Source organism: Eriocheir sinensis, chromosome 9 (assembly GCF_024679095.1).
Source record: "Eriocheir sinensis breed Jianghai 21 chromosome 9, ASM2467909v1, whole genome shotgun sequence".
Lineage (NCBI taxonomy): Eukaryota > Metazoa > Arthropoda > Malacostraca > Decapoda > Varunidae > Eriocheir > Eriocheir sinensis.
Window position 1 is genome coordinate 19,257,304 of NC_066517.1, and position 25,049 is coordinate 19,282,352.

Below are 25,049 nucleotides of genomic sequence, written 5' to 3' on the forward strand. Positions count from 1 at the left end.
TCATACACCGCCTTCCTCACCTCCTTCAATCATTATGTACCGTTTTTCATTCCTTCCTTCGTCCATTCAAGGTTCTCTCTCCTTCACTCATCTCTTGACCCATCTCCCTCGACCCTCCACCATCAGGTTACTGGGCAAGGCGACGATAGCGCTGCGCAATGTGGTCCACGCAGCCCCCGGGACGCCCCTGGACTACGAACTGGGTCTTTTGGATGCCTCAGACTCCCCCACGGTCGGCACCCTCAAGCTGGTCGTCTCCTACACACCGCCAGCAGGTAAGTCACGTGATTGAAACTTAACTCGGTTTTATCCTTTACTCACTCTACTGTTTTTTTTCCCTTCTTTCATTTATCCAGATTATGGCTTTCGTTTGTTTATTATGTGCTTATTCGTTTGTTTATTTGTGCTTCTCATTCATTATTATCTTTTATTTTTCTCAGCCACTTTATCCAGCGTGTTTTTTATCTCTGGTTTCCTTTCCATCCAGCCATGCGAGTTTTGTTTTTCATTTTTTTGACCATTCGATATTTTATTCTGCAGTATTTCCAACTTTGTGTCATCCCTTACCGTTCAACTGTAAACGATCTCTCTGTATTTTATATATATTTTGTCCTCCCTTACGATACAAAGCCAACTAACCTTTATTTATTCATTCATTTACTACCCAAGTATGTCATTTTTTTACGTGAAAGTACCTGAGAACAAGCTGGACAGGTGTGTTTAGAAGTGTTTGGTGATTCTGAGTGATTAAGGGATTGTTTTGTTTTTTGTTTAGCTTTTGTTTTGGAAAGAAAGTAGATGGAGTGTGAATATCGTATAGAGATTTGTTTTTGTTTTTGTTTTTGTTTTCTTTCTGTTGTTTTGCTTTGTCTTTTTCCTCTTCTTTGTTGTTCTTCTTGTGGTTGTTCATGTAATTGTTCTTCTTTTTCTTCTTCTTCTTCTTCTTCTTCTTCTTCTTCTTCTTCTTCTTCTTCTTCTTCTTCTTCTTCTTCTTCTTCTTCTTCTTCTTCTTCTTCTTCTTCTTCTTCTTCTTCTTCTTCTTCTTCTTCTTCTTCTTCTTCTTCTTTTTCCTCCTCCTCCGCCTCCTCCTCCTCCTCCTCCTCCTATTTTTTTCTTCTTCCTTTTCCTCATCTTGTTTTTCATATCTTTTCTTCCTCCTCCTCCTCCTCCTCCTCCTCCTGCTCCTCCCCCTCCACTAAGCAAAATAAGTGACCCAATAATATCTTTTAACTCCAGCGAACCCTACACCCAGACTATTATATTCACCCAATGAGCCTCCTTCTGCGCCTTCTTCAGGAGCGACGAAGGGCGGGGCGGCGGCGGGGGCGGTGGGCGGTGGGCGGAGTGTTGGAGCCATGGCAGCGAAGACAGCGGCGGTCACCTCAACTCTATCGGACGGTACGGACCAGGGTCAGGATTATCGAAAGGTCACAACTCTCAAGGACCAATCAGAAGCCAAGGGTCAGTGTTCTAAGGCCTCAGCTCTCAAGAAGCGATTAAAAGACAAGTGTCACTGTCATAAAAAGGCCGCAGCTCTCACGGACGGTAGGAGCAAATCAGGAGCCAAGGGTCAGTGTTACCAGATAAGGACCAGCACCCCTCAGCCAATGACAGGGCCTGATTCGTTTGGCTTTGCTCTCGGGGGTTTTGGGGTGTTTGGGATATCGATGAAGTGGTTGATTTTTGGTTTAATATTTTTTTCTTCTTTCTAGTTTTCTTTCATTCTTTCTTTTTTTCTTTCTTTCCTTCTTTCTTTCTTTCTCTTATTTTATCAATATTGAGCTGCCTATCTTGCTTTCTCTCTCGTTCCTTCTTTCTTTCTTTGTACTTGTTCTTGTTTTGTTCTTATCGTTATTCTTACTACTACTACTACTACTACTACTACTATTACTACTACTACTACTTTTACTACTACTACTACTACTACTACTACTACTACTACTACTACTACTACTACTACTACTACTACTACTGCTGCTGCTGCTGCTGCTACAACTACTACTACTACTACTACTACTACTACTACTACTAATAATAATAATAATAATAATAATAATAATAATAATAATAATAATAATAATAATAATAATAATAATAATAATAATAATAATAATAATAATAATAATAATAATGCTACTACTTATTTACATGAATAAATTAATACATTCAGCTTTTCACTTCCATGCGACTAATAATGCAAATAAAAAGATAAAGTTAGTGAAAATTTACATAGATATAATTTCTTTCCCTTTTTTATATAACTTCAATTTGATACTAATCTGAGTAAAATTTAACTATTATTTTTACTTGATTTCCTTTTTTTCCATTTTGTATATACTACCACAATGATCTCATACATTTTCTTTTTTTTCCTTGTTTTTGTTCTTGTTCTGGTTAATTTTGTCCTTGTTCTTTTTCTTGTTTTGTTCTTGTTCTTGTTCTACTCCTTGTTCTTCTTCTCCTTCCTCTTATCATTTTTATCATTTTCTTCCTCTCTTCTCCCTCTTCATTTTCCTCCTCTTCTTCGTTCTTACATTTGTTCTTCTTGCCTTAGTTCACGTTCTTGTTCCTCTTGTTCTTGTTCTGGTAAATTTTGTCCTTGTTCTCTATCTTGTTTTGTTGTTTTGTTCTTGTTCTACTCCTTGTTCTTCTCCTTCTTATTATTATTATAATTTTTATTATTTTCTTCCTCTCTTCTCCCTCTTCATTCTCCTCCTCTTCTTCATTCTCTCATTTGTTCTTCTTGCCCTAGTTCATGTTCTTGTTCCTCTTGTTCTTGCTCGTGTTATTGTTCTTGTTCTTTTTCCTCTTCTTTTTTCTCTTATTTTCCTTTGTTTCACTTATCCCCCCGACTCCCCCTCAGGCATCAGCCCCATGCCGGACGTGGGCGTGGAGGGCGTGACGGAGGGCATGCCGACCCTCATGCCCCAGCAGAGGCACAGAGACAGGCTGTCCAACGTCAAGACCAGTTTCCAGGTGCGTGAAAGGACCCTAAACTCGTACAGACGCCCGGATATTTTTTTTAGTTTTTTTTTTTTACAAGGGCGTATAAAAAAAAAAATAATGAATAAAAAAAGCCCGCTACTTACTGCTCCTAAATAGAGTAAAGTATAGCGGACTTTTTTTTGTATAACGAACTTTTTTGTATAGCGTACTTTTTGTATAGTGGACCTTTTTTGTATAGCGGACCTTATTTTTTTATTTTTTTGTGTATAGAAGACCTTTTTGTATTAGCGGGCGTTTTGTATTAGCTGGACTCCTCGTATTTTTTTTCCTTCCTTTTTTTTTCCTTTTTTTGCCTTCGAGTTACTTGTTACCTGTGTGTGTGTGTGTGTGTGTGTGTGTGTGTGTGTGTTTTCCAAGGGCACAGGTATCGGGACGCGGCTGCAGGTAATATTGCTTGTTCATTTGAGCGTCTTGCAAAACTTGATCAGCTGGAAAGTTTTTTGTTGCTGTTGTTGTTTGTGTTGTTATTGTTGAGGATTAGTTTAAGAATCTGATAATAAGATTTTTTTTTTCGCTCAGTTTATTCAGGGCGGCTCAGGAGTAAGTTGAAAAAAAAAGTTAAACCAGTTAAAGTTTATACGTTCTGGTGTTTACTTGAAGGACGCTCATTGCACTTATTGAATATATCACTTCATTATTTTTTTTTTTGTCGGATCGCATCGAATTATTTACTGCTTCATAGCTAGTTTAATTTATCTAGTATTTCATGAACGTTCTATTTGGCATCGGATTCATTTACTGCTTCATTTCTCGTTTAATTACTCTAGTATTTCATTAAACGTTCTATGTTTGTCGTTTACTTTTCAGTCATTTAACTCTTCGTTCAATCTCAGCGACATTAAACATTTCAATTTATCTTCCCCCCTGTGTATCCTTGTTTATCAGTGTCATTTAACCCGGTAGCAGCGACGGGCCAAATTTGTGGCTTTACCGTGTACCAGCGACGGGCTAAATTTTTGCCATGATATAAACCCCAAAAAAACAGATGATGCATAAACTGATCACAAATGCGTTGATATATATTATTATGAAATGGTTTGCGTGAATGATGATTTTTTCTCCTTTTTCTCGCTTAGAGGGGCCTTTAAGAAACATGATCCCCGCAGCTACCGGGTTAATATTTCATTCTGTTTTTTACCCCGCTCATCCTCGCGTGCAGGTGCGGGTGCGCGTGGTGGAGGGCCGGCAGCTCCTCGGCGCAAACATGAACCCGGTGAGCCGTGTGTCGCTGGACGGCCAGACGCGCCAGACAAGAGTCCACAAAGGCACCACCACACCCTGGTTCGACGAGATCTTCTTCTTCCAGGCCGAGCTGCTGCCCACCGAGTTCCTGGAGAAGTTCTTAGAGTTTAAGGTCAGTTTTTTTTTTTTTTTTTTTTTAAGGTTATACACCGCAATTTAAAGTCCTTTTTAAATACCCTTTTTGAATACTCATTTAAATACCCTTTCAGTAAGACCCTTTTTTAAAAACATAATTCAAACAGCCTTATTTAAATACCTAAGCACTCCTCAACATGTTTTTGTTAGGCCTATAGACAATTTTCATCGTTTTATTTCAGAGCATCCTTAAAAAGGTTAAATAATACAGAGAAAATATAATATAGTGTATATGAAACAGTTGGGTTGATATTGAGTGTGTATAGTTTTGGTTCAATAAAAAAAACTCCACTTTATTTTTTATGATATATTTTATAATTTCAAAGTTGTTTTTTTCTTCCCCTTGACAGGTGTGCAATTCGTGTGGCATACGGTCTAGCACAACCATTGGAGCTTTCAAGGTGAGACTAGTAAAAGTAGTAGTAATAGTAGTAGTAGTAGTAGTAGTAGTAGTAGTAGTAGTAGTAGTAGTAGTAGTAGCAGCAGTAGTTGTTGTAGTGGTTGTGGGCCTTCCCCCTCCCCCTTTTTTTGTTCACATTTCCCCCCTATCTATTCACCCTCACTAATAGTACCCTTGTTCTGGTCAGTTTAAATAAAATGATTGACACGCAGACAATAGATAATAAGCTCTTTTTCTTTATGATACATACCGAGGCGCCCAGTGATCAGATGTATATGTATGTATGTATGTATGTATACTTGTAGTGTATGTCTACCATCGAGAGGTGGGTATATTAGCCTTAGTTTATATATGAAGAGCGTGATACCTACGTTAATGTAGTTTTATGTATTATGAGCAGCTATCGCGTGTACCTTTACTTTGCCTTTACCTCTGTGTGTATGTGCGTTGTAGTGTGAGGTCGGCATGGTGTATGACCAGCCCGAGCACGCCATTCTGAACCGCTGGCTGGTGCTGGCAGACCCTGACGAGGCGACCCCCACCGTGCAGGGTAAGTGTGCGGTGGTGCTGGTGATGATGATGATGATGACAACGATGATGATGATGATGATGATGATGATGATGACAACGATGATGATGATGATGATGAGAGAAGTGATATATCTTAAGAATGATTATAAGATCAGCTTTAATTTGTTTATTATAAGAAGTATGTATGAAAAGTTTGATTACTTAGTGTTAACTCGTTATTTTTACAGCCTCCTCCCCTCACAAACACACATTTCCTACGCCCATACATACACTTCCTCTACACACACACACACACACACACACACACACACACACACACACACACATATTTCTTATCCCCATACACACAACCCTTCTTTCCCCCACCCACCCCTATACACACACATACCCTTTCTCATCCCCCTTCTCTTTCTCCCCCTTCTTCCACATACATTATTTCTCATCTCCCATATACATCCCCCCTTCTGTTTCTCTCCCCATCCATTCCACCCCACACATACACACACATCCTGTCTTAACCCCCATCTCTTTCTCCCCCTCTCCCCCAAACACACACAGGGTACCTCAAGGTGAGTGTCGCGGTGCTGGGTCCCGGTGATATGTGTCCTGACATGATCGCCCGTCAGAGTGAGCAGGATGATGTGGAGGCCAACCTGCTGTGGTCCGCGGGCGTCCACCTGCAGCCCGCCACCTTTGTGCTCTCCGTCTACTGCGCCCAGAACCTGCCGCAGAGTAAGTGCGTGAGAGAAGGCGCAGGAGGCGAAGTTACTCATGGGTTTAGTAACGATCTAATTACCCTGTTCAATTCGTTTTCGCTTTGTCTGTTGAATTAGATAAGTAAAAACATATTTGGGATTGACAGAAAGCGTGTGAACCCACATTGAAAAAGTAAATAGGTATGTGTTCACACCAGGCAGCCAGTCAGCGAGTTATCTCTCTTAAAAACACGAATAAAAGAGAGAGAGAGAGAGAGAGAGAGAGAGAGAGAGAGAGAGAGAGAGAGAACATCGCCACTCAAATCTGTTCAATGAACGCTAATAATTTTTTACCTTACATAATAATTAACTTTGAGCTAGAGACACAGAAAGCTATGAATGAAAATATTAACGCTTGAATCGTACTGGAATGTTCGTGTGTGTGTGTGTGTGTGTGTGTGTGTGTGTGTCCGGCCCTCCGCCCTCCATTGCTGGTTGCCTGGGCGTTGGCTACCTTACTATTTATATTCTCTATACACTGCTTGTTGATCTTATTTGCTTATTTAGGTGTCGATCTGATAACAAATAATAATGTGTGTCTACTACGAATGTTGTTGTTGTTGTTGTGGCTATTGTTGTTGCTGTGGTGGTGATTCTATTTTTTCTTCCACTTCTTCCTTTTTTTCTTCTTCTTTTTCTTATTCTTATTTTTATTCTTATTCTTATTCTTATTCTTCTTATTCTCGCTTTTCTTTTATTCTTTCTCTACTTAATTTTCTTCTACTTTCATCTTCCTCCTTCATCATCGACATCATTGTATCTTCATTTTCTTCTTCGTCTTCATCTTCCCCTCAAGGTCACCGTGCATTGTCACCTGCTTGTCATTCATTATCATTCATCCCTCTTTTTTTGTGGGTCCAGTCTGTCGTAACGCTCTCATAAATTTGGTGTTGCCATCCAGCTCAAGGCCCGGGCCATTCCCCCTTCGCTGCTCCACGTGTCAGCCTCAACAGGTCTCAACTAGCAACAAAAATCTTCAGACTCCTTTGTGAAGAGGGAAAACTGTTTAATAATAAGTTCATGTTATTTGCGAAGAGGGAAAATGGAAAGGAACCTTCACTTGCAAGACTGTCGTTTCCTTTTCCTTCCTCTTCCCTTTCTTCTCTTACCTAAACACAGGATACCACTTACATGACTCATTTCCTTTTCCTTTATCTTCCGTTTCCTCATTTACCTAAACCAGCTGCTAAGACACACCGGAAGTCTGCTATGTGATCATCCTTTCTTTCCCTTCTTCCTCCCTTTCTTTCCTTATCTAAACCAGCTGCTAAGACACACAGGAAACCACTTAGGCCGCGGCCACACAAGAGGGCGGACACTCTCCCGAGGGGGCGCGAGCACAGGACGGGAGGGGAAAAATCAAGGAAAATCACGGACCTACTGGCTATTAATAATAATAATAATAATAATAATAATAATAATAATAATAATAATAATAGTGTGGCCAAGAGCTATCTATCTATCTATCTATCTATGGTGGCATAGTTGGGGGGGGGTTGAGTGGGTATCGCAGGGAGGAGGGGGGCCCCAACTGCATTGAACCAGCTTTGAGGGGCCCAGCTTGCAAAAGGTTGAGAACCCCTGGGGGGCCCTAGCAACACTATACACACCCCTCGCACCCACCCCGTGGACACACACGAGGGATGAGGTGAAACGTTTTTATAAACAGTTCCGTGCTTCACTTATTTGGCGTTTTATGAAAAATTTGTATACACCATCGTGTTCAGGAGGCTTTTTTCTATAAGATGGAATTGTTTATTTTAGTACTCATTTCATAGCCGCTGCAAATGGTAGCTATATGTAAAATGTGTTATAAACATTACGGAGTGATTCTTCAACTTCAACTCGTCACTATTTATTAAGTTTCTGTTTTATTGAGTTTTCACAAACATATTCGAGTTCTGCAATCACTGCTGCGTTTAGCGGTGTTAATCAAAATGTCATATCTAGTGTATGAGTTGAGTTACGGCAAATAATATAGAAGCATGTCTGTGATGTCACTCCTGACCAAGCGATCTCGCGCGAGAAAAGTTAACTGTCAACTCTTCTCGCTTTCTCGTCTACCAGCTACCTTTCTCGCTATTACCTGCTCGCTGCCAGTGTGGCCACCTCCTTTACTTATAATGTATTAAAGTTTATCGCTCTCGCTCTCGCTCGCTTTCTCGCTCTCTGTGTGGCCGCGGCCTTACATAACTTTTCCTTTCCATTCCTCCTCCTCTTCCTCTTTTACCTAAACCCGATGTTAAGGCACACTGGAAGTCAGCTAAATGACCATCTTTCCTTTCCCTTCTTTCTCACTTTTGTTTTTTATTTGAAGCAGCAGGGAAGGCAGGAAACCACTTGGACGACGGTCTTCTTCCATTTCATTCGTCTTCCCTTTCCTCTTTTACCTAAGCCAGATGCTAAGATAAGCCGATAACCTGCTGTATGACCTCCTTTCCTCTGCATTCCTCCTCTCATTTCTTCTTTCCCTAAACCAGCTGCTAACACACCGGTAACCAGCTGTATGACCATCTTTCTTTTCCCTTCTTCTTCCCTTTATTCTTTACCTAAACCAGCTCCGGAGACACGCCAACTAACAGTCTTCACGTTTTCTTCCCGCAGTGGACGCAGGCACGATGCAGACGCTGAAGGAGGTGTTGGGTATCGGCAAGGCCTCCAAGGAGCTGGTGGACCCTTATTTAATGGCTTCCTACGCCGGCCGCGAGGTGCAGACCAAGATAATGTACACGAACGAAAGCCCGGAGTTCCGCCAAAACCTGTACATGGGCTTCCTCTTCCCCTCCATGTGCAACGTGATCAAGATTGTCCTCAAAGACTGGTACATTGATCATTCCCTATCTCTTGAGTCACTCCTTTATTAAAATGTTCTTTTCTTCCAATTTAACATTTGGAAATAGTAGGATAACGTCTTTAGTTTTGGGAAAATTAGGGTTAGTTTTGGGAAGATTAGGATAGCTTCTTTGGTTCTGGAAAGATTAGGTTAGCCTCTAGATTTTCGAAAGATTAATTTTGATACGTGAGAGTTGAGTGACCGTTCATTCGTTAAAACCAGGCGTTAGATGATATAGCTTTTATTGGGTGAATGTAGCTATCGTTGGCTCACTAAGAACGGGAAATGTGTTGTACCTGACGGAGGGTCTTGTTGCAGGGACCGAGTGGGCGATGATGACACCATCGGCACGGCCACCATCCCCGTCTCGGCCATCTCAGCACCTGGCGAGGACGGTGAGTGCACGCAGGGCTGTGACGCCACCCGAGGGCAATGATGCTGGCGTGAACGTTGGGTGCTTGAGGGACGGATTGCTTGTGTATGATTCGAGGTGGCCACTAGTGATGAATAACAGATGATTTCCAGTGAACAAGCAGTATAACAAAACATTTTTCGTATCCTTTTTATGCAATAAAGGAGACACACCAATGACTGAGTAAACAATTTAAAAGAATGACCGCAAAAAGTCTATTATAAAGAGATCAAAAGTTAGTTTCAGAATGTCTTGAAACTACTCCCCTACTGAAAGGTTTAGAACTGAGGAAGAATCATCAAGATGGGAAATACTGAAGGAATTCTGATCATGAGCTTACCAGTGAAAGAGTTGAAAGAGTAGATACTAGTTAACTTTTTCATTAGTCTGCATGTATAGGACTTGAATCTTAAGCTATTTCACGTGACACTGAAGACCCGTCCCGCCCCAGGCTACCTCCCCACCTTCGGGCCGGCGTGGGTGAGCGTGTACGGGACCCGCCGTGAGTGGGAGCTGCTGGAGTCCGATGCGTCCTCGCAGATGAACAAGGGCCTGGACGTGGGCTGCGCCTACCGCGGCCGCGTGCTGCTCTCCCTCCATACACAGGTCGGCGCCTACCCCCCCGCGCCCACCACCGCTATTGACAACGACGATTTCAACAAAGTGCGGGTGAGTGGCCAGAAAGAACGCATATGGGAGTTGAGGACTGATTGAGTGACGAATTTTATTATTAGAAAAAGTACAAAAGAGAAGGGAATTTTGAACATTTACGTATACGTACCACCATAATTTATGCGCGCTGCTTTCCTGTGTCAAAGATTCTGAGTTCGCCTCTTTGTTAGTGAAAAGAGCAGGAATAGAAGTTTATCTGGCATTCCTACTTTATTTGTTCTATTCATCCAACCCCATGACTTGATTCTAATGATGCGTATAATTTGTCGCACATACTTTCAATACTTGGCCGTTTCAGAGGTTCCGTGGCACCCGTAAGTTCGTGTTGGTGTGTCAGCTGAGCGGTGCCTGGCTGCTGGAGTCCGCCGAGAAGCCCCTGGAGCTGGAGGTGAGCGTCGGGAACTTCGGCAACAAGCTGGAGAACAAGATGCTGCCCTCGCCCTCCTCCACCCATCCCGCTAACCCTGTCTTCGATGGCTGCAAGTAAGTGGACATAAGCGCTCACTTAGTAGAGGCTTCAGTCGCTTCATTCGTTTAATAAGGGTTAGGATTTGTCTTTCCAGTGCTATTCATGCTTTACAGTCGCTTTAGTTGGGATTGAGAGATGCAGGATCAAAGGGGAACAATGCTCGTGTGAACCGGCCCTTCTCACCGAGCTCCCTCTTTTCACTCCTTGCAGGTATTACTTCCTGCCGTGGTCTGGCGTGGAGCCGTTCGTGACCGTCCACTGTGATTTCGAGGACGTGACGCACCGCCTTCATTGCGCCAACCACATCATCTCGATCACCAACGTAAGCACCGAGTTGATATTTACTTGCTCATGACAGTTCGTCGTTGCCATTGACGAAGGGCCTCAGTACTCAAGGTAGAGTGAAGCAGAACAATGGCCTGCACTTAATAGGTATAACGTGGAAGATGAGTTCAGCATCTCATCTTCCATGCACTGTCTTCGCCATTCCCAGCAAGTGACGGTGACAGGAAGAGCCAGACGACTGGATACAGGGAACAGTTGCAGGAGTTCGTTGAGTATCGAATCACCTTTTGCGGGACGCCACGCGCGCCATCGCATTTTTTTTCCTATCAGTGTTTTTACGCGTTTCCTCTGCCCAGTGGAAGGTGTGCTAGGGCAGGGGTTGGTGCATTTAAATACATGTCTAGACTTAAATTAGCTCTGCCCAAAGTCTTATATTCAATGCCTTTTCTGTTAAATGAGAGAATACGACAAAACAACAATAAAACCCCCGAGAATGCCATGTTTATCAAGGAGTTATACAAGACCTGACAAAATGCTGCCTATCATGACACTCAGATTCTTTCACGTTCTACTCTGATAAACACTCGGCTTTTTCCTTCCTCCTGCAGGCGCTGAAGAAGAATCTAGACACTCTCCACGCCCTGCTGCGAGGAAACAAGCAGGAGAGGGAGGTGTCGGAGGCAGTCCAAGTAGCAGTATCCAGACTTGTGAAGGACTGTAGGTGAGAATGTGGCTGCATTTTATGTTTTATTTTTATTTTTTATAGCATTCAAATACTGAATTTACTTCTCAGTCCCCTCTTGAAATCTACAATATTACAATGACATGGCTGTCTCCAGGGGCGTCATATCAGATTTTTCTTGGGGGGGGGCAACAGATGTTAGGGGTCAAGGTGTATAAATGTGGCTAATACTTAGGGCAGCCCAAATCGGGCGGGAGCCACTTCACACCTTTTAGGGCAGCCAAATCGGGCGGGAGAAACTACACACCTTTTAGGGCAGCCAAATCGGGCGGGAGAAACTACACACCTTTTAGGGCAGCCAAATCGGGCGGGAGAAACTACACACCTTTTAGGGCAGCCAAATCGGGCGGGAGAAACTACACACCTTTTAGGGCAGCCAAAATTGGGCGGGAGCCACTACATATCTTTTATGGCAGCCAAAATCGGGCGGGAGCCACTTCAAAAAATGAACAAGTCAAAATAAAAATCGTTATCATCGTTATTTTGACAATGGCTCTTTCTTTTATGCATGCATCAGTTATGTTGGAATAGTTTTTTTTTTCTTCTTGCTATAAGTACTAATGGCAGTGGTACCCTACCTTCGATTTGCTGTACATATCTTAAAATTAGCAAAAAATTGCCCAACACTTCACTACCTTCACCCTCTGGCCTTTACTTGAATCATCTCTGTTAATTAATTGAAATTTACTTGCATTGGCACTACATTGCTAACTACTAATAAGGTACACAATTCTTCACTACTGCCATTACCTTCCTCAGCCTGGACCTCCCCGTTGTGGACCCAGTGAGACACAGCGAGACAACCCTAGACATTAATTTGAGGAGACGGCGGCGCAGGGAGCTGGACGAGGTGAAGAAGGCGATGCAGAATCTGGACATAAGTGACTCCCAGCAGGCGGTGGCCGAGCTCGAATCTGTTCTTATCCAACTCGAAAATCTGGCGCAGGAGGTGAGGCAGGCGATGGGGTGACAGGGACTTGTTTTATTTATCTTTTGTGCGTGTGTTGGAAGTAATACAAAGCTGCACTCTTTCCTGTTCAGTGTCTTTTTCGTGGAGCAGTAAAAATCGCTGTTCTTTCCTATTTTCCGATAGAACACAAGATTTATCTCTTTCATCTTCCCACAGTAGTACAGGGGAATGGAATGGAAGGGATGGTGTACTTCTGTCGCAGCACTCGTCTGTTTGACGTAGATCACTTGATTTTTAAACCCTTAAACTTGATCCTGCTGAAGTATTGACCTTCATGACTTGAACTCTAACAGCCGCAGACCAGCGTGCCCGACGTGTTCCTGTGGCTGATGAGCGGGACGCGTCGCCTTGCCTACATACGCATTCCTGCCCACTCGGTCCTCCACGCCCACGACCCCATGGCCCAGGGCACACTGTCGGGAAAGTTCAACACGTACGCCCTCACGAACCCAGGTGAGAAGACGTGGCCCTCATATCTATAAACCCTTTCGGAACCTTTTGTGTCGCCAGATGCAAGAATATCGCAACTTTCAGAACTGTTAGCTTTGCTGGATAGAGAAATAACATTCTTTACGCCATACAGAACCAACGTACAAGATCATCGACACAATACATCGAAAAAAGACCACATTAGGGGTACGATGAACATCTATCCCCTCCTCCCTCCCCCTTAGTGCATAATTATACTTCCCCAGAGATCTAGTTTCCCCCTCAGTGAATATATTTTCCTCCCAATGAGTAACTTTAACCTCAACAGTCCTCTCTTTTCCCCTGATCAGACGATGACTCTCGCTGGGGCCTGGGCGGCGTGGTGCGGGCGTCCGTCTGGCTGGGCCGCGAGGAGGAGCTGCGGACGTGGTGGGACGCGAGGACTGACCTGCAGCTCACCGTGTACGCCGAGACCTACGAGAACCAGGTGGGCGGGGGGAGGGGGGAATGTGTAGAATATCTGTTGATATACCATAATCGCATTTAATGTCTGCAGATGTACAAGTAAAGAGTTCGTTATGTGTAGATATACCGTAAACAGTGTGGAATGTGTAAATGTATCAAGAAAGTGTACCAAGACACAAGAAAGATAAAAGGATAGCTAAGGAAGGAAGACAAAGGGATAAGAAAGGATGTCATATTTGTAGGAGTACCGTTAAATAGTAGCGTTTGCTTACACTTACCGGACTAGAAAATAAATATAACTCCTGATTAAAATGGAACATATACGACTACCTTTTCCAAGCACAAAATAGTGTGAACTGTGAACTACAGAGGAATTTAAGAGTTGATCCTGAGTGTGTCCGTCTATCCCGCAGGTGGTGTCAGTGCCCGGCAGCGGCAAGTGGAATGACAGTGGCTTGCTGATGACGCGGCCAAAGTTCTCCGACGCTGACGGCCTCCTGAACCTTCCCCCGGATGCCTTCACCGCCCCCGAGGGATGGACCTTTCAGGGAGAGTGGTTCGTCGACCCTGACCCGAGGTGAGCACACACACACACACACACACACACACACACACACACACACACAATGGGCGGTACATGTAGAGAAATCTATTTGAATTGAAATCATTCGAAGTTTGCAGCAAAATAAAAAAAAGAGAAAATGACATAGATAAAGAACAATATCACAAAGAAGAATAGGAATGGAGGAATAAGACAGTTAAAAGAAGAATACAGTGCACAAGACACGAGGGAAAAAAAGGAAGAAAATAATAGTAAGGTTTCGTTGCAAAGCCATGCAAGCCCTTCTGAAGTGCAGCAGCTACAGCAATGAAGGTAACAAAACACACATTCATACATCATCCCTTCAACTCCTCCCTCCCCAGCCTGAGGTTTGCTGCTGACGCCGGCCGGCAGCTCTTCACGGAGGAGGTGTTCGAGCAGCAGATGCGGCTCCCCGGCGGCACGTGGGTCGCGGCGCCCAGCTCGTGGACGGACGTGCGCAACGACACGGCCACCGCCAGGGACGAGGTCGGGCTGCCGGAGGGCTGGGCGTGGCGAGACCTTTGGGCGGTGAGTGTAATAGCAGGGAAGCACAGTAGCGTCTTCATGTTTATTATACTGCCTCCGTGCTGTGTTTTCATCACCGTTGCCAGATTATCGTACTCAGAGCATAGTATTCACCGGTTTCTAACGCATAACTATAGCCAAGAAACATCAGGAATTAACTATTTTAACGATAAATATAAATGAATTTCGTTATTGGGAACCAGGAGACAGTTTTGGGGTCGGAAGTCGGTAAATATAAGAAGCTGAGTACAACAATCTGGCAACGTTGGGTTACTTTTCATGCTAAGCTGTAAATCTGCGGCCCCACGTTGATCACTCCCCACGATGGCTGGCACACAGTACACGTACCCAGCCATTCATCCTTCTGGTCGATGAATAGGTATTTGGGGAAACCTGGAGGAGGTAAAATGTGTTAAATCCTGGATGTCACACTGGCCGCTGAGACAGATGAGAACTGAAGCCATGCACAGCTTAACATATGCCCTCAATAGGGGCTATCTAAACCAAAGGGAGTGATAAACTTTTCTATGGCTGGAGAGACTAAACGCTTAACCAGCCGGATAGGGAAAAAAACTGCAGATGGATGGGAAACTGACATTTTTTAACTATTCAGCCTAAAAGAGTATCCCTTAGCCAAATGGCCTTGAGTTGCTTTCTGGGTTTGGCATGTCTTATATATACTAGCCCTGTAATTACGGTACTTAATGTGTCCTTTTTTTGTTCCAGTACGACCTGCAACGCGCGGTGGACGGGGAGGGCTGGGAGTACACCGTGGAGACTGGCCTCATGGGCTGGTCACCACAAGAAAGGATTTACCACACGAGGAGGCGTCGACGCTGGATCAGGGAGCGACACCTTGTGCAGAAAGTGAAGAAGGTATGCATGACTTGCCTCATCTGAAGGACTTCCCCAACCTGGTTTTCTGAATAGATGTGAATTAGTCTTGGTATTTGAACTGAAGGAAAAGAGGAAGAGATGTTAGAACAGTTAGGTGGAGAAGCAAGGGCAAGGGGGAAGAAGTGTGTCTGTCAAATTACATACTACTACAAGGACAGGAATGGTGGAAAAAGTAGCTTAGAGGAGACATAAGACTGATAAGAGATGTATAAAGTGAAGGAGGCAAGAGAGAAGGTAGATTAAATGTGGTGCAATACAGATATGGAAGTGATGGAAAGGAAAGGTGAAAATGAGTCCTGGAGAAAAAGGAGAGAATTCTTGAAAGATGATGGGGTGGATTGGAGAGGCAGATCAAATAATGTATAAGACAAATATGTGAGAAGGAAGCAAAGGGAATAGAGGTAAATAGATGGCAAAGATGACGAGGAAGGAATGAAAGCCCCTTTTTCCACTCAATCTCTATAAGGATTACAGAAAAGAGAAAGTAAAGCAAATGAAGCTTATAGAGGGAGGAGGAGGAGGACCTGAAGAAGATATAAGGTAGAATCCCCATCAACTGTCCATCCCTCCACTTGATCCACAGAAGGAGACAGTGCCAGTGGATGGGTGGGAGTACGCGCCACTGTTCCGCCTGCAATTCCATGCCATTGAACGAAAGGTGGACATGGTGCGACGGCGGAGATGGAGGAGACGCCTTGTGCCCTCCCAGCCTGGCCTGCCCCCGACGCCTCGCCTCTCCATCACAACTGGCAAAGGTGGGGGTCAACCTTTTAATCCGGCAGCAGCGGGGATCGTGTTTCTTAATGGTCCCTCCAAGGAAGAAAAATGAGAAAAAATCATCACTCACACAAACCATTTCATAATATATATCAAAGCATTTGTGATCATTTTATGTATCATCTTTTTTGGGGGGGTTAAATCATGGCACATATTTGGCCCGTCGCTGCTACACGGTAAAGCCAAGAATCTGCCCCGTCGCTGCTACAGGGTTAAGTTAAGATAAGTTTAAGATGTCCTCGGCTTGACTAACTTGCCTGATTGGTTGCTTAATGACAAGACAAAACAGGACGGTGAATCTAGGAATGGATAGTGTCTTAGGGATGCACCTTTTCACATTTACTGTAATTATTCTGCTGGAGTTGACTGTGTTTTTATGCGATGCTAACATCCTTTCTGTGGGAAAAACTCATTGTCTTTTCTTTAGAGATTGTGATTTTATTGAAGATTTATCATTTTTCTTTCATGTATTTTCATTTAGAGTTTGTAATTTTTCTTGGAACTTTATTTCAGTCATGTTTTAACTATTAAGGAATCTACCACTACCCATCCTATGCCTCTGTTTTGCAGCTTGAGGTTTTACTCTATTTTTATTAGTTCTATTTTTCTCTGTGCCTCATTCATATCTCGTTAACCAGGTTGCAATACATCTCCTTCACCAAACCCTTAATAATATTTTTTTATCCTAATTTTTACCTCTTTTTCTGAATTTTCTACATAGTTCAGCTTTAGGTTTTACTCCTCATATATTTTACATTTTTTCTCTGTTCACCATTTCTATCTCATTACCAGGTTACAACACACTCCTCTATTGCCACTCCATTGATTTTAAGTTTATTCACCTTAATTTTACCTTTTTTCTGAGTTTTTCTCAATGGTAATAACTTACACCTTGATTTTACCTTCTTTTGCACCTTGATTTTACATTTTTTTGCTCCTTGATTTTACCTCTTTTCCTGAATTTCTCTTTCCTCTTCAATGCAGGTGATGAGAAGTACCCTCAACTTACCTGTCCTCGCATGTACCTGATGAGCGCTGAGCGTCATCAGTACCAGCTCCGGGCACACATTTACCAGGCACGAGACCTCATCCCTGGTGACAAGACTGGCCTGGCTGGTGAGTGGGAAGGCAGTAAGGTGGTTGTTGGCCATGTGTTGATTGATAGTAATGTTTATCTTGTTATATTTTGTAATGTGAATGGTTGACTTTGGTGGATGTCAGGGCAATTAAGTGATTGTTGGCCCAATGTTGGTTGCTATATACTGATGCTTGTTATATTTTGTAATGTGAATAGTTGACTTTGGTGCATGTAGGGATTGTATAGGTGAATTTGGTGCGTAGACGTACAGGTAATAATGACAAGCCGATTTATTCTGACAGGTGTGTTTAGCTGGTGTTGTTTGCTCTTTGATTAATACATTGGGAAAGGGAATAATGGTAGGATGAATTGGGGCTAGAATGAGAAAGAGGATGGGAAAGGGAATAATGGTAGGATGAATTGGGGCTAGAATGAGAAAGAGGATAAGGAGAAGTTTTGATTTTGGGAGACAGGGGAAATTAGAAAGATGGATCGCAGTGGAAAGTGAAATAGCAGGACGAAGAGAAACTAATGACTGGGAAGGGTTGAATATAGGATGGGAAGGAGAGAATGAAGATGGAAGATTAGAAAATGAGAGAGACGAATTGGATAAGGTAAAATAATAGGGTGAGAGAGTTATCATGATGGGTAGAGGACTAAACAAAAGGCTACGTATTCAGAATGACAAGAAGAGTGCGAGACAGAAGGTGAATGACGATTTAAATGTGTCATGTGAATAAAGGATCTGATTGTGTGTTTCTTATATCTACACTTGGAAAGATTGTCAATAAACTTTAAAAAAAAAATAATAATAATAATGATAATAATAGTAATAATAATCCTGCCAAACAGACCCGTATGCTGTGGTGAGCTTCTGCAATGGGACGCAGCAGACCGAGAAGCAGATGAAGACCCTCTGCCCGACGTGGGACCAGACGCTGATCTTCGACGATGTGTTGCTGTCGGGCCACGTCGAGGCAGCCGCCACCCAGGCCCCGAGTGTAGTGGTGGAGGTGTTTGACTGGGATGCACGGGTAACTTTTTTCTTCTTTTTTCTTTATTGTCTTCACTTTCTTCTTTTCTCCTACTCTTTCTTTATCTTCTCTTTTTTTTTCTCTACTGTCTCTTTTTGTCTTTTCTTTTCTTCTGTTTTTTCTTCTTTTTATAATTCTTCACTTTATTGTCTTGTCTTTTTCTTCTTTTTCATTTTTTCCTCTATGTTTTCTTTTTTGTCTTCTTATGATTAACATTTGAAGTTTTGTTCCCCATTTCACTTCTCTTTCTACATCTCATTCATTTAGTTGACTTTTTCTCACTATCTATGTTTTCCACTGTTTTCATGATGTCTGAAAATTATTCCCCTCCTCACTTTTTCCACACCTACTGCTACCAAATGACAATATCGTTATCTCCCTTACTCTCCTTCCCAGGGTGCCCCCGAATACCTAGGCCGCGTGTTCTGTCGCCCCTCCGTAGTGGTACCCTCCAGCGAGTACAAACCTCTGCCTCTCCAATGGTACCAGCTAGCACAGGGAAATGAGAAGCAAGGTAAGGACATTGTGCCACTATAACAGTCTCGTATAAGTGTGTCACAGTGCAATCACCTCAGATATTAATGACTTTACAGTTCTAATGTGTATAATTCTTAATTAACTGGGTGATAGTGACTTTTCATTAAGTGATTTAGTGCACTACAGTGCACTCCCATCAGATATTTAAGACTTTACTGTTATATTGTGTATAATTCTTATTTAATAGAGCCTTTGGGACTTTTAGCATTAATATTTGTGTAAAGACTAAAGAGAGTTTCCTTGATGTTTTTAATGGGTGAAATTAAAATGTTTTATCTGTCAAATTGTTCCTCCTTGCACCTCCATCCACAGGTGAGCTTCTGGCATCATTTGAACTGCTGCTGAAGGACGGGGAGGAGGAGCTGCCGATGCTGCCACCAACCCGCCTTGGAGGGGACCTGTACATGGTGCCCTTTGGTGTGCGGCCACTGCTACAGAAGACGCGGGTGGAGGTAAACCTCTTTATGCTTCCTGTGCTGTTGAACAAAAAATCCATGCTCTCTTTCCTCATTCTGCCAGTCAGTCAATCAATCAGTCAGTCAGTTATTTAGTTGATCAGTTACTCAGCCACTTAGTCATTCAACCAAACAATTAATGAGCCCCCTAATCAATCAGCCAATCAGTCTTCCCTTCACTGCCATCTATCCGCAGATCTTGTGTTGGGGCGTAAGGAACATGACCACCTATGAACTGCAGTCCATCACTCGGCCCTCCATTGAGTTTGAGTGTGGGGGCGAGCGCATCATCTCTCCCACCATGAAGAACCTCCGCATCAACCCAAACTTCGACAAGCCACACCTCGTGTTTGATGTGGTGAGTGGTGGGGCAAGGCATGGCAGAGCTTAAACTCAGCTTTAGTTCATTGTATACAGAAGGGAGACCAAAAGCTAGACAAAAATAAAACATGTTCACAATATCCAGACATCTTTTCAACCACTCATTTAGGATCTTCTTTTTACTCTTTTTGGTGTGGTGCTCTGCTATGGGTTGTCCTTTTTCTTTTCTGCCTTTAATTGCCTCCTCAGCTGTAACAAATTCAAATGTTGCTACTACAGTTATTAAAGAGATATGAGACAAGTAACTATAGTAGCATTGGTTTTCCCACTGAAATCTGCTGTGATATCCTTTGTTTCATTATCACTCATTATATTTGGAACTCAAACACGCATGATCTCAGTGCAACAATCTATTAGTCTCACAGTAACTACCATGTCGCCTCACCATGTCTGTGCACTTCTTTAGGAGCTGCCAAAGGAGGCGCTGTACATGCCGCCCCTCACATTGCGCGTAGTGGATCACAGGGCCTTCGGGAGCAAGCCTGTAGTGGCGACAGCGGTGGTGTGTGACCTGCAGCGCTACACCGTAGAGCCCAAGGCAGTCAAGTAAGTTCCTGTATTCCTGCATCCTTGCTACAATATTCTCAGATCGAGATAACCTTCACCTTCCATATAGGGGAAGTTTGCTAGTTTGTATGCAACGTTCTATTTATTACTCATATAAAAAAAATGATTAATGTGGAAAATGTAAGTGACAAAATTAAACTATTGAGAAAATGTTGATATTGAAAAAAATTGATTGAAGTAATGAGCTAACACATAGAAATGAACTCTTGTCAAAGTACTGGAACCTTTATTCTGAGAGTAGTTCATTTTTATGCCTCAGCTCAGTTTTCCAGAGTAGTAGTATTCCTAATGCTGGTAGTACATACTAATTGGATGGGAATGTACAAACCAGAAAACATGTTCTATACAGATAGTACTCACCCTTTAAGTGTTTATTGTCATTCTCCTCTAACACCCATCACCAGTTTGCATGAAGCTTGAAGGCAATAATAGATACTACCGTATTTTATGGCATATAACGCAAACCTTTTTCACTTAAAAAATGCCAGAAAGTTATCCCTGCGCGGTATACGCCGAAAGTACAAATTTTGATTTTTTTTTTTTTTTTTTTCTGTCTGCCTTTTTCCGCCGTAATTTTGAAGTTTGCGTGAGGTTTTATGGGTCAGTGTGACTCCTAGGTTGCCACACAACTTATTCGTGCCATTCTCAGTATTTCCGTGACTGTAACAATGGCAGGAGAGTTTTTCGCATCTTCCGCATCTGATTCCTCGCCCGAGTGGCCACAGCCAATGACCTCGACTCCTCATAAGCCTCCTCTTGCTCCCAAAAGAGCTCTCAGTGTGAGCGCAATTGGGAGAGAACTGAAACTGACTTTTTCAAACTTGGAAAGTAGTGTTAGTGGTGAAGACAGTGACAACAGCATTGAACCCCAACCCCTTGTCTTATTGGGAAGGCTGAGCCCCGTTATTGTGCAACCTCAGTTTGGTGGCCATCCTGTAGATCAATCTCATTACGGTGATGGTGGAAGTGATACTCAGGCCCCTGAGGAGGCATCCCACCACCCTTCATGGTTATCAAGTTAAGAACATGAGGATAATGAAGGGGGCATGTAATGGGGTCGAGTGCGTGGAGGGGAGGGCGGCTGGCAACCAGAACCTACGCAGCACTGTGAACACAGGCTTGCTCCGACCTAAAAAGTTCCCTGTGCTTCACATCACCATGGAAACACCACATGATGTAGAGACTTTGGGTTTGAGGCAGATTGACGAGGAAGGATGGATAATGCGAATGCTCATAGATTTAAAGCTACTGGCTTAGGTAGAGACTTGAAATTGATAATGGAAAATTACCAATTTTCGGGAGAATGTCAGAACATTGCTGTATGGGAAGAACTGATCTCACGGTACACCCCTGCCCTGTAGAGGTTAACAGAAAATTTGGGAAATTGTACATCATCAGCCTTGCTTAACCGCACATATTTCTGAGCATTTTAACCCATACGCTGCAATCTAGAGTGGCGCAGCCACCTCTGAGAAACGACTAAATCACCCCGAATCTAAGTTGTGCAAAACAACATGAATTTATATATCATCGTCTCCACTTTACATTGGTGCAGCCACTTTTTTTTTATAATAGCATTGATACTGATTTTTTTGTTGAACAATAAACAAGGTTCTAACATGCAGCAACCTGCCTGGCCTCTTAATTACCCCCCACAAAAGCGTATAAAAAGCCGTGGCCAAATTTGCTCCAATCGTAGCCCACTGATGAAAGCCAAATTCATCCCAATCAAACCCTACGGGTTAAGCACTGAATATTTTTTTTCCAAAATTGTTGTCTTAAAGTTTAGGGTGCGCGGTATATGCCGGAGCGCATTATGCACCGCAAAATACGGTAGTTCTGATTATTTTGTTTTTCTTTCATTTTACCTTGAGCATATTTTTGTGTATGGCTTTTTGTTGCCTTCCTTTTTATTTTATTTGTTTGATGCAATCACCATTCATTCATTCACTCATTCATTCATAGAGTTGGAACTTGACCACAGCTAGAATACGTATTATCCATGTTTACTTTTCCTTCAGGCCAGTTTCAAAGTTTTGCCCCTCAAAGTAAGGATTCACCATATACACATACCTTATCAACAGCTTTTTATCTTTTTCCCACATGCATGATGCTTTTGTCTCCCTTTAATCGCAATGGAATGACGTGCAAGATTCATTTTCCATTCTGTCTCCAGGAGGAAACGTAAGAACAAGAAGTCTACCCTCGGCCAAAGGTACTTTATAGTTCTCTGACCAGTTGTGAATGATCCTTTGGGGGCTTGTGTTCTCTGACTTGGACATGCTGGTGGAGGGACTTGTTTCTTGTGTCTCATGGGCTTTGTGAATAATGTCTGTGAAATATTTCCCTGATGATTGAAATGCAGGTTGTGGATCTCTTTGACACACTGGTGGAGGGTCTCAACTTTTCCTGCTGTTCTTACATCTCATGAGCTTTGGAAATAATCCCTGTGAAATATTTCTCGTATGATTGAAATATAGGTTGTAAGGGCTTCTGCTTCTCTCTCAGATCTTGAACTGTAAGGGCATTGTGATACTTCCTTTGTGACCGAAGTGTAGGTAGCTGAAGGATATCTTGCTTGGTGGTAGTGAATTGCAATTTTTCTTTCTTTCACTCACACACCTTTAGAACATTGTAAATTGATCTAAAAATCCCTTATCACTGAAATATTGGCAATGCTTCAATTTTGAGTTTTTTTTTTTCATGTCAACTAAAAAGAACCCATCAGATCCTTGTGCATGTAAAGTGATGACAGTAGTTTTACAATTATAATGTTAGAAACACTTTTTACAAAACCAATTAATCGCTAGAATTGAGATCCTCCCATAGCTGAAAGACACAATGGTTGGTGGGGGAGGGGGGGGGGGGTGTTGCCATCATTGTTTACATGCTTCAAACTGTCTTCTTGTCTCTTTCATACTTGATTTAGTTTCAACAGTGGCTTCTTCTTTGGTTTGATTCTTCAGTTCTAACCTCCAACAGTTATTTTCTTTTTCTTTTCTCACTTTAATTTCAGCAGGAGGCTCATCTTTGTTTTTTTCTTTCTTCCTCTACAACAGCCACAGTATAAGAAAGTAGGATAAACAAAGCATACCTGTGATAAATCTTTGCCCTGCTGTATCATGTAGACCCAGGAGCCATTTCTATGGATTTTCATATTTTATTTCCTGTGGCATCATCTACAGTGGAGGAAGATTGTTGGGAAAAGATACTTGTGGCACCTCTTGATGTCTTCTCTTTGGTTGGGTTAACCAGGACAGCAAGCCATGCACTATATGATAATTTTGTTCCCTTGACTCTTTGCAACATAACTTTCTAAAGTATTTAATTTTCCTGTACCACTTGGCTTGGTGAGTATGAACTTTTAACCACTATATATTTTTAGCTCTAAATTTTTAGCACCTTAGATTTGGCTTCATCTTTGCAGAGAGAGCTTGAGCCTGGGCTCCCTCACCGCTCTGGACAGCAAGACGTTTACAGAAAAGGTTAGTGTAACAGTAACAGCAGCAACACTTACTTGTCTCTGTTGATTTTATTCAGCAATGTTTGATGTTTTTCCAGTAGTCAAATGCTTTTCAGATATTAAAGAAATGTACGTGTCAGTGTAATATGTGTTCTGTATCGACGTTTTGATTTGTCTCACATGGTGTTGTGTCATATTTTTGTCAGTTCTGTTCTACCCAAGCATGTTTGCATGTAGGGTATGTCCACCAATCTGTATGCACTGTTCCCATTGGTATATTTATATTACGACTAACACCACAGCCTAAAGGTTGAGCTGAGGTGTAAAAATAAAGTTTGATAATCAGTTTCATTTCTATACCACAGCTCAATTTTCCAGGGCAGTTTTATCTAAATTATAAATACCACTGGACCTCTTTCCAAAGTCTCCAGGGGTGGGATCCACAAAGGCTTAGTGCATAGTTTTGGGCCCTTAGTGCGTAGTTTTGGGCACATTGCATTCCATAAAGCTCGCACAGTAATAACTACCAACAAATCGATGACATCACAGGGTTAGTGCGGGATCCACAAAGCTTGTCATTGCACTGTGTGACGCTAAATTTGTTGTTAAATAACTACTGCCTCGGAGGTGTAGTAAATACTAACAATATTATCATATTTACGTATAAATGCTTATAAATCCCGTTTTTCAATTTGTAATATAACTTTGCGAGTAGGAGAAGCCCATTTCTTTGTAAAATTATGAGATATACTCACTTTGAGAGGCATATGATTAGTGTGGGCGGTATGGCAACACCGACGCCCGGCCGGGGGGATTGCCAGACCTCCCTCCTCCTTCATATCTTCCTACCTCCTCATCCATTCATCCATCCATCTCTACATTTGTCCCTCCATAGAGGGACCATGGACCTTTGTTGGGTGACAGCCCATGAGTTGGGCTGCAGATATGGCAAGACAATCCTAACTTTCCCTCGTTCCTTCCTTCCGTCCTTGGTTCCTGTCTGCCTCAATATTTTGTGCCATATTTTTTTAATTTGCTTTCTTCCTGCCTCAATCTCCTCCTTATCTTCTTTTTCTTCCCCTTAAGCATGTTCTTAGATAACAAGACATCGAACGGCAGAGTTACCTTGACGTAAATATCCAGCAAACATCGAAATAATTAAGTTCTTAGATTACGATTTAGTACAGTTTGCCTTAAAAGGAAGAAAAATGGGAAAAGAGAACGGGTTGTTTTGAACCAGCAGCTGGAGGGGCTCCCTACGATTGGCTGATGGTTTTGTAAACATGCTTGTGATTCGCTGCAGTGTCAATGACGTCATCAACCAATCAGCAGCCAAGCTGCCTCTAACTACAACATAAGGGTTGCTTTGTGGATCTGAAGTTAACGTCGGTCGTTATATCAATAGT

The 25,049-nt window shown here is 42.6% G+C and overlaps 1 protein-coding gene across 9 annotated transcripts in view; it reads left to right on the forward strand.

Moving 5' to 3' along the window:
• Positions 1-25,049, forward strand: part of LOC126996090 (myoferlin-like) — a 64,820-nt gene that overhangs the window by 30,011 nt on the left and 9,760 nt on the right. For 5 of the 9 annotated variants that reach the window (XM_050856187.1, XM_050856192.1, XM_050856189.1 and 2 more), the window contains 28 exons: positions 127-275; positions 1,297-1,461; positions 2,864-2,976; positions 4,166-4,360; positions 4,734-4,784; positions 5,237-5,333; positions 5,873-6,046; positions 8,674-8,890; positions 9,221-9,297; positions 9,766-9,983; positions 10,285-10,469; positions 10,666-10,777; positions 11,349-11,461; positions 12,242-12,431; positions 12,746-12,905; positions 13,232-13,368; positions 13,760-13,923; positions 14,271-14,457; positions 15,181-15,330; positions 15,935-16,106; positions 17,113-17,244; positions 18,059-18,240; positions 18,637-18,754; positions 19,090-19,229; positions 19,429-19,590; positions 20,020-20,159; positions 22,357-22,395; positions 23,608-23,665. In XM_050856187.1, the coding sequence (XP_050712144.1) occupies positions 127-275; positions 1,297-1,461; positions 2,864-2,976; positions 4,166-4,360; positions 4,734-4,784; positions 5,237-5,333; positions 5,873-6,046; positions 8,674-8,890; positions 9,221-9,297; positions 9,766-9,983; positions 10,285-10,469; positions 10,666-10,777; positions 11,349-11,461; positions 12,242-12,431; positions 12,746-12,905; positions 13,232-13,368; positions 13,760-13,923; positions 14,271-14,457; positions 15,181-15,330; positions 15,935-16,106; positions 17,113-17,244; positions 18,059-18,240; positions 18,637-18,754; positions 19,090-19,229; positions 19,429-19,590; positions 20,020-20,159; positions 22,357-22,395; positions 23,608-23,665 (3,997 nt within the window). The remainder of the gene's footprint in view (positions 1-126; positions 276-1,296; positions 1,462-2,863; positions 2,977-4,165; positions 4,361-4,733; positions 4,785-5,236; positions 5,334-5,872; positions 6,047-8,673; positions 8,891-9,220; positions 9,298-9,765; positions 9,984-10,284; positions 10,470-10,665; positions 10,778-11,348; positions 11,462-12,241; positions 12,432-12,745; positions 12,906-13,231; positions 13,369-13,759; positions 13,924-14,270; positions 14,458-15,180; positions 15,331-15,934; positions 16,107-17,112; positions 17,245-18,058; positions 18,241-18,636; positions 18,755-19,089; positions 19,230-19,428; positions 19,591-20,019; positions 20,160-22,356; positions 22,396-23,607; positions 23,666-25,049) is intronic. The other 4 variants (XM_050856191.1, XM_050856194.1, XM_050856193.1 and 1 more) reach the window with 3 other exon arrangements.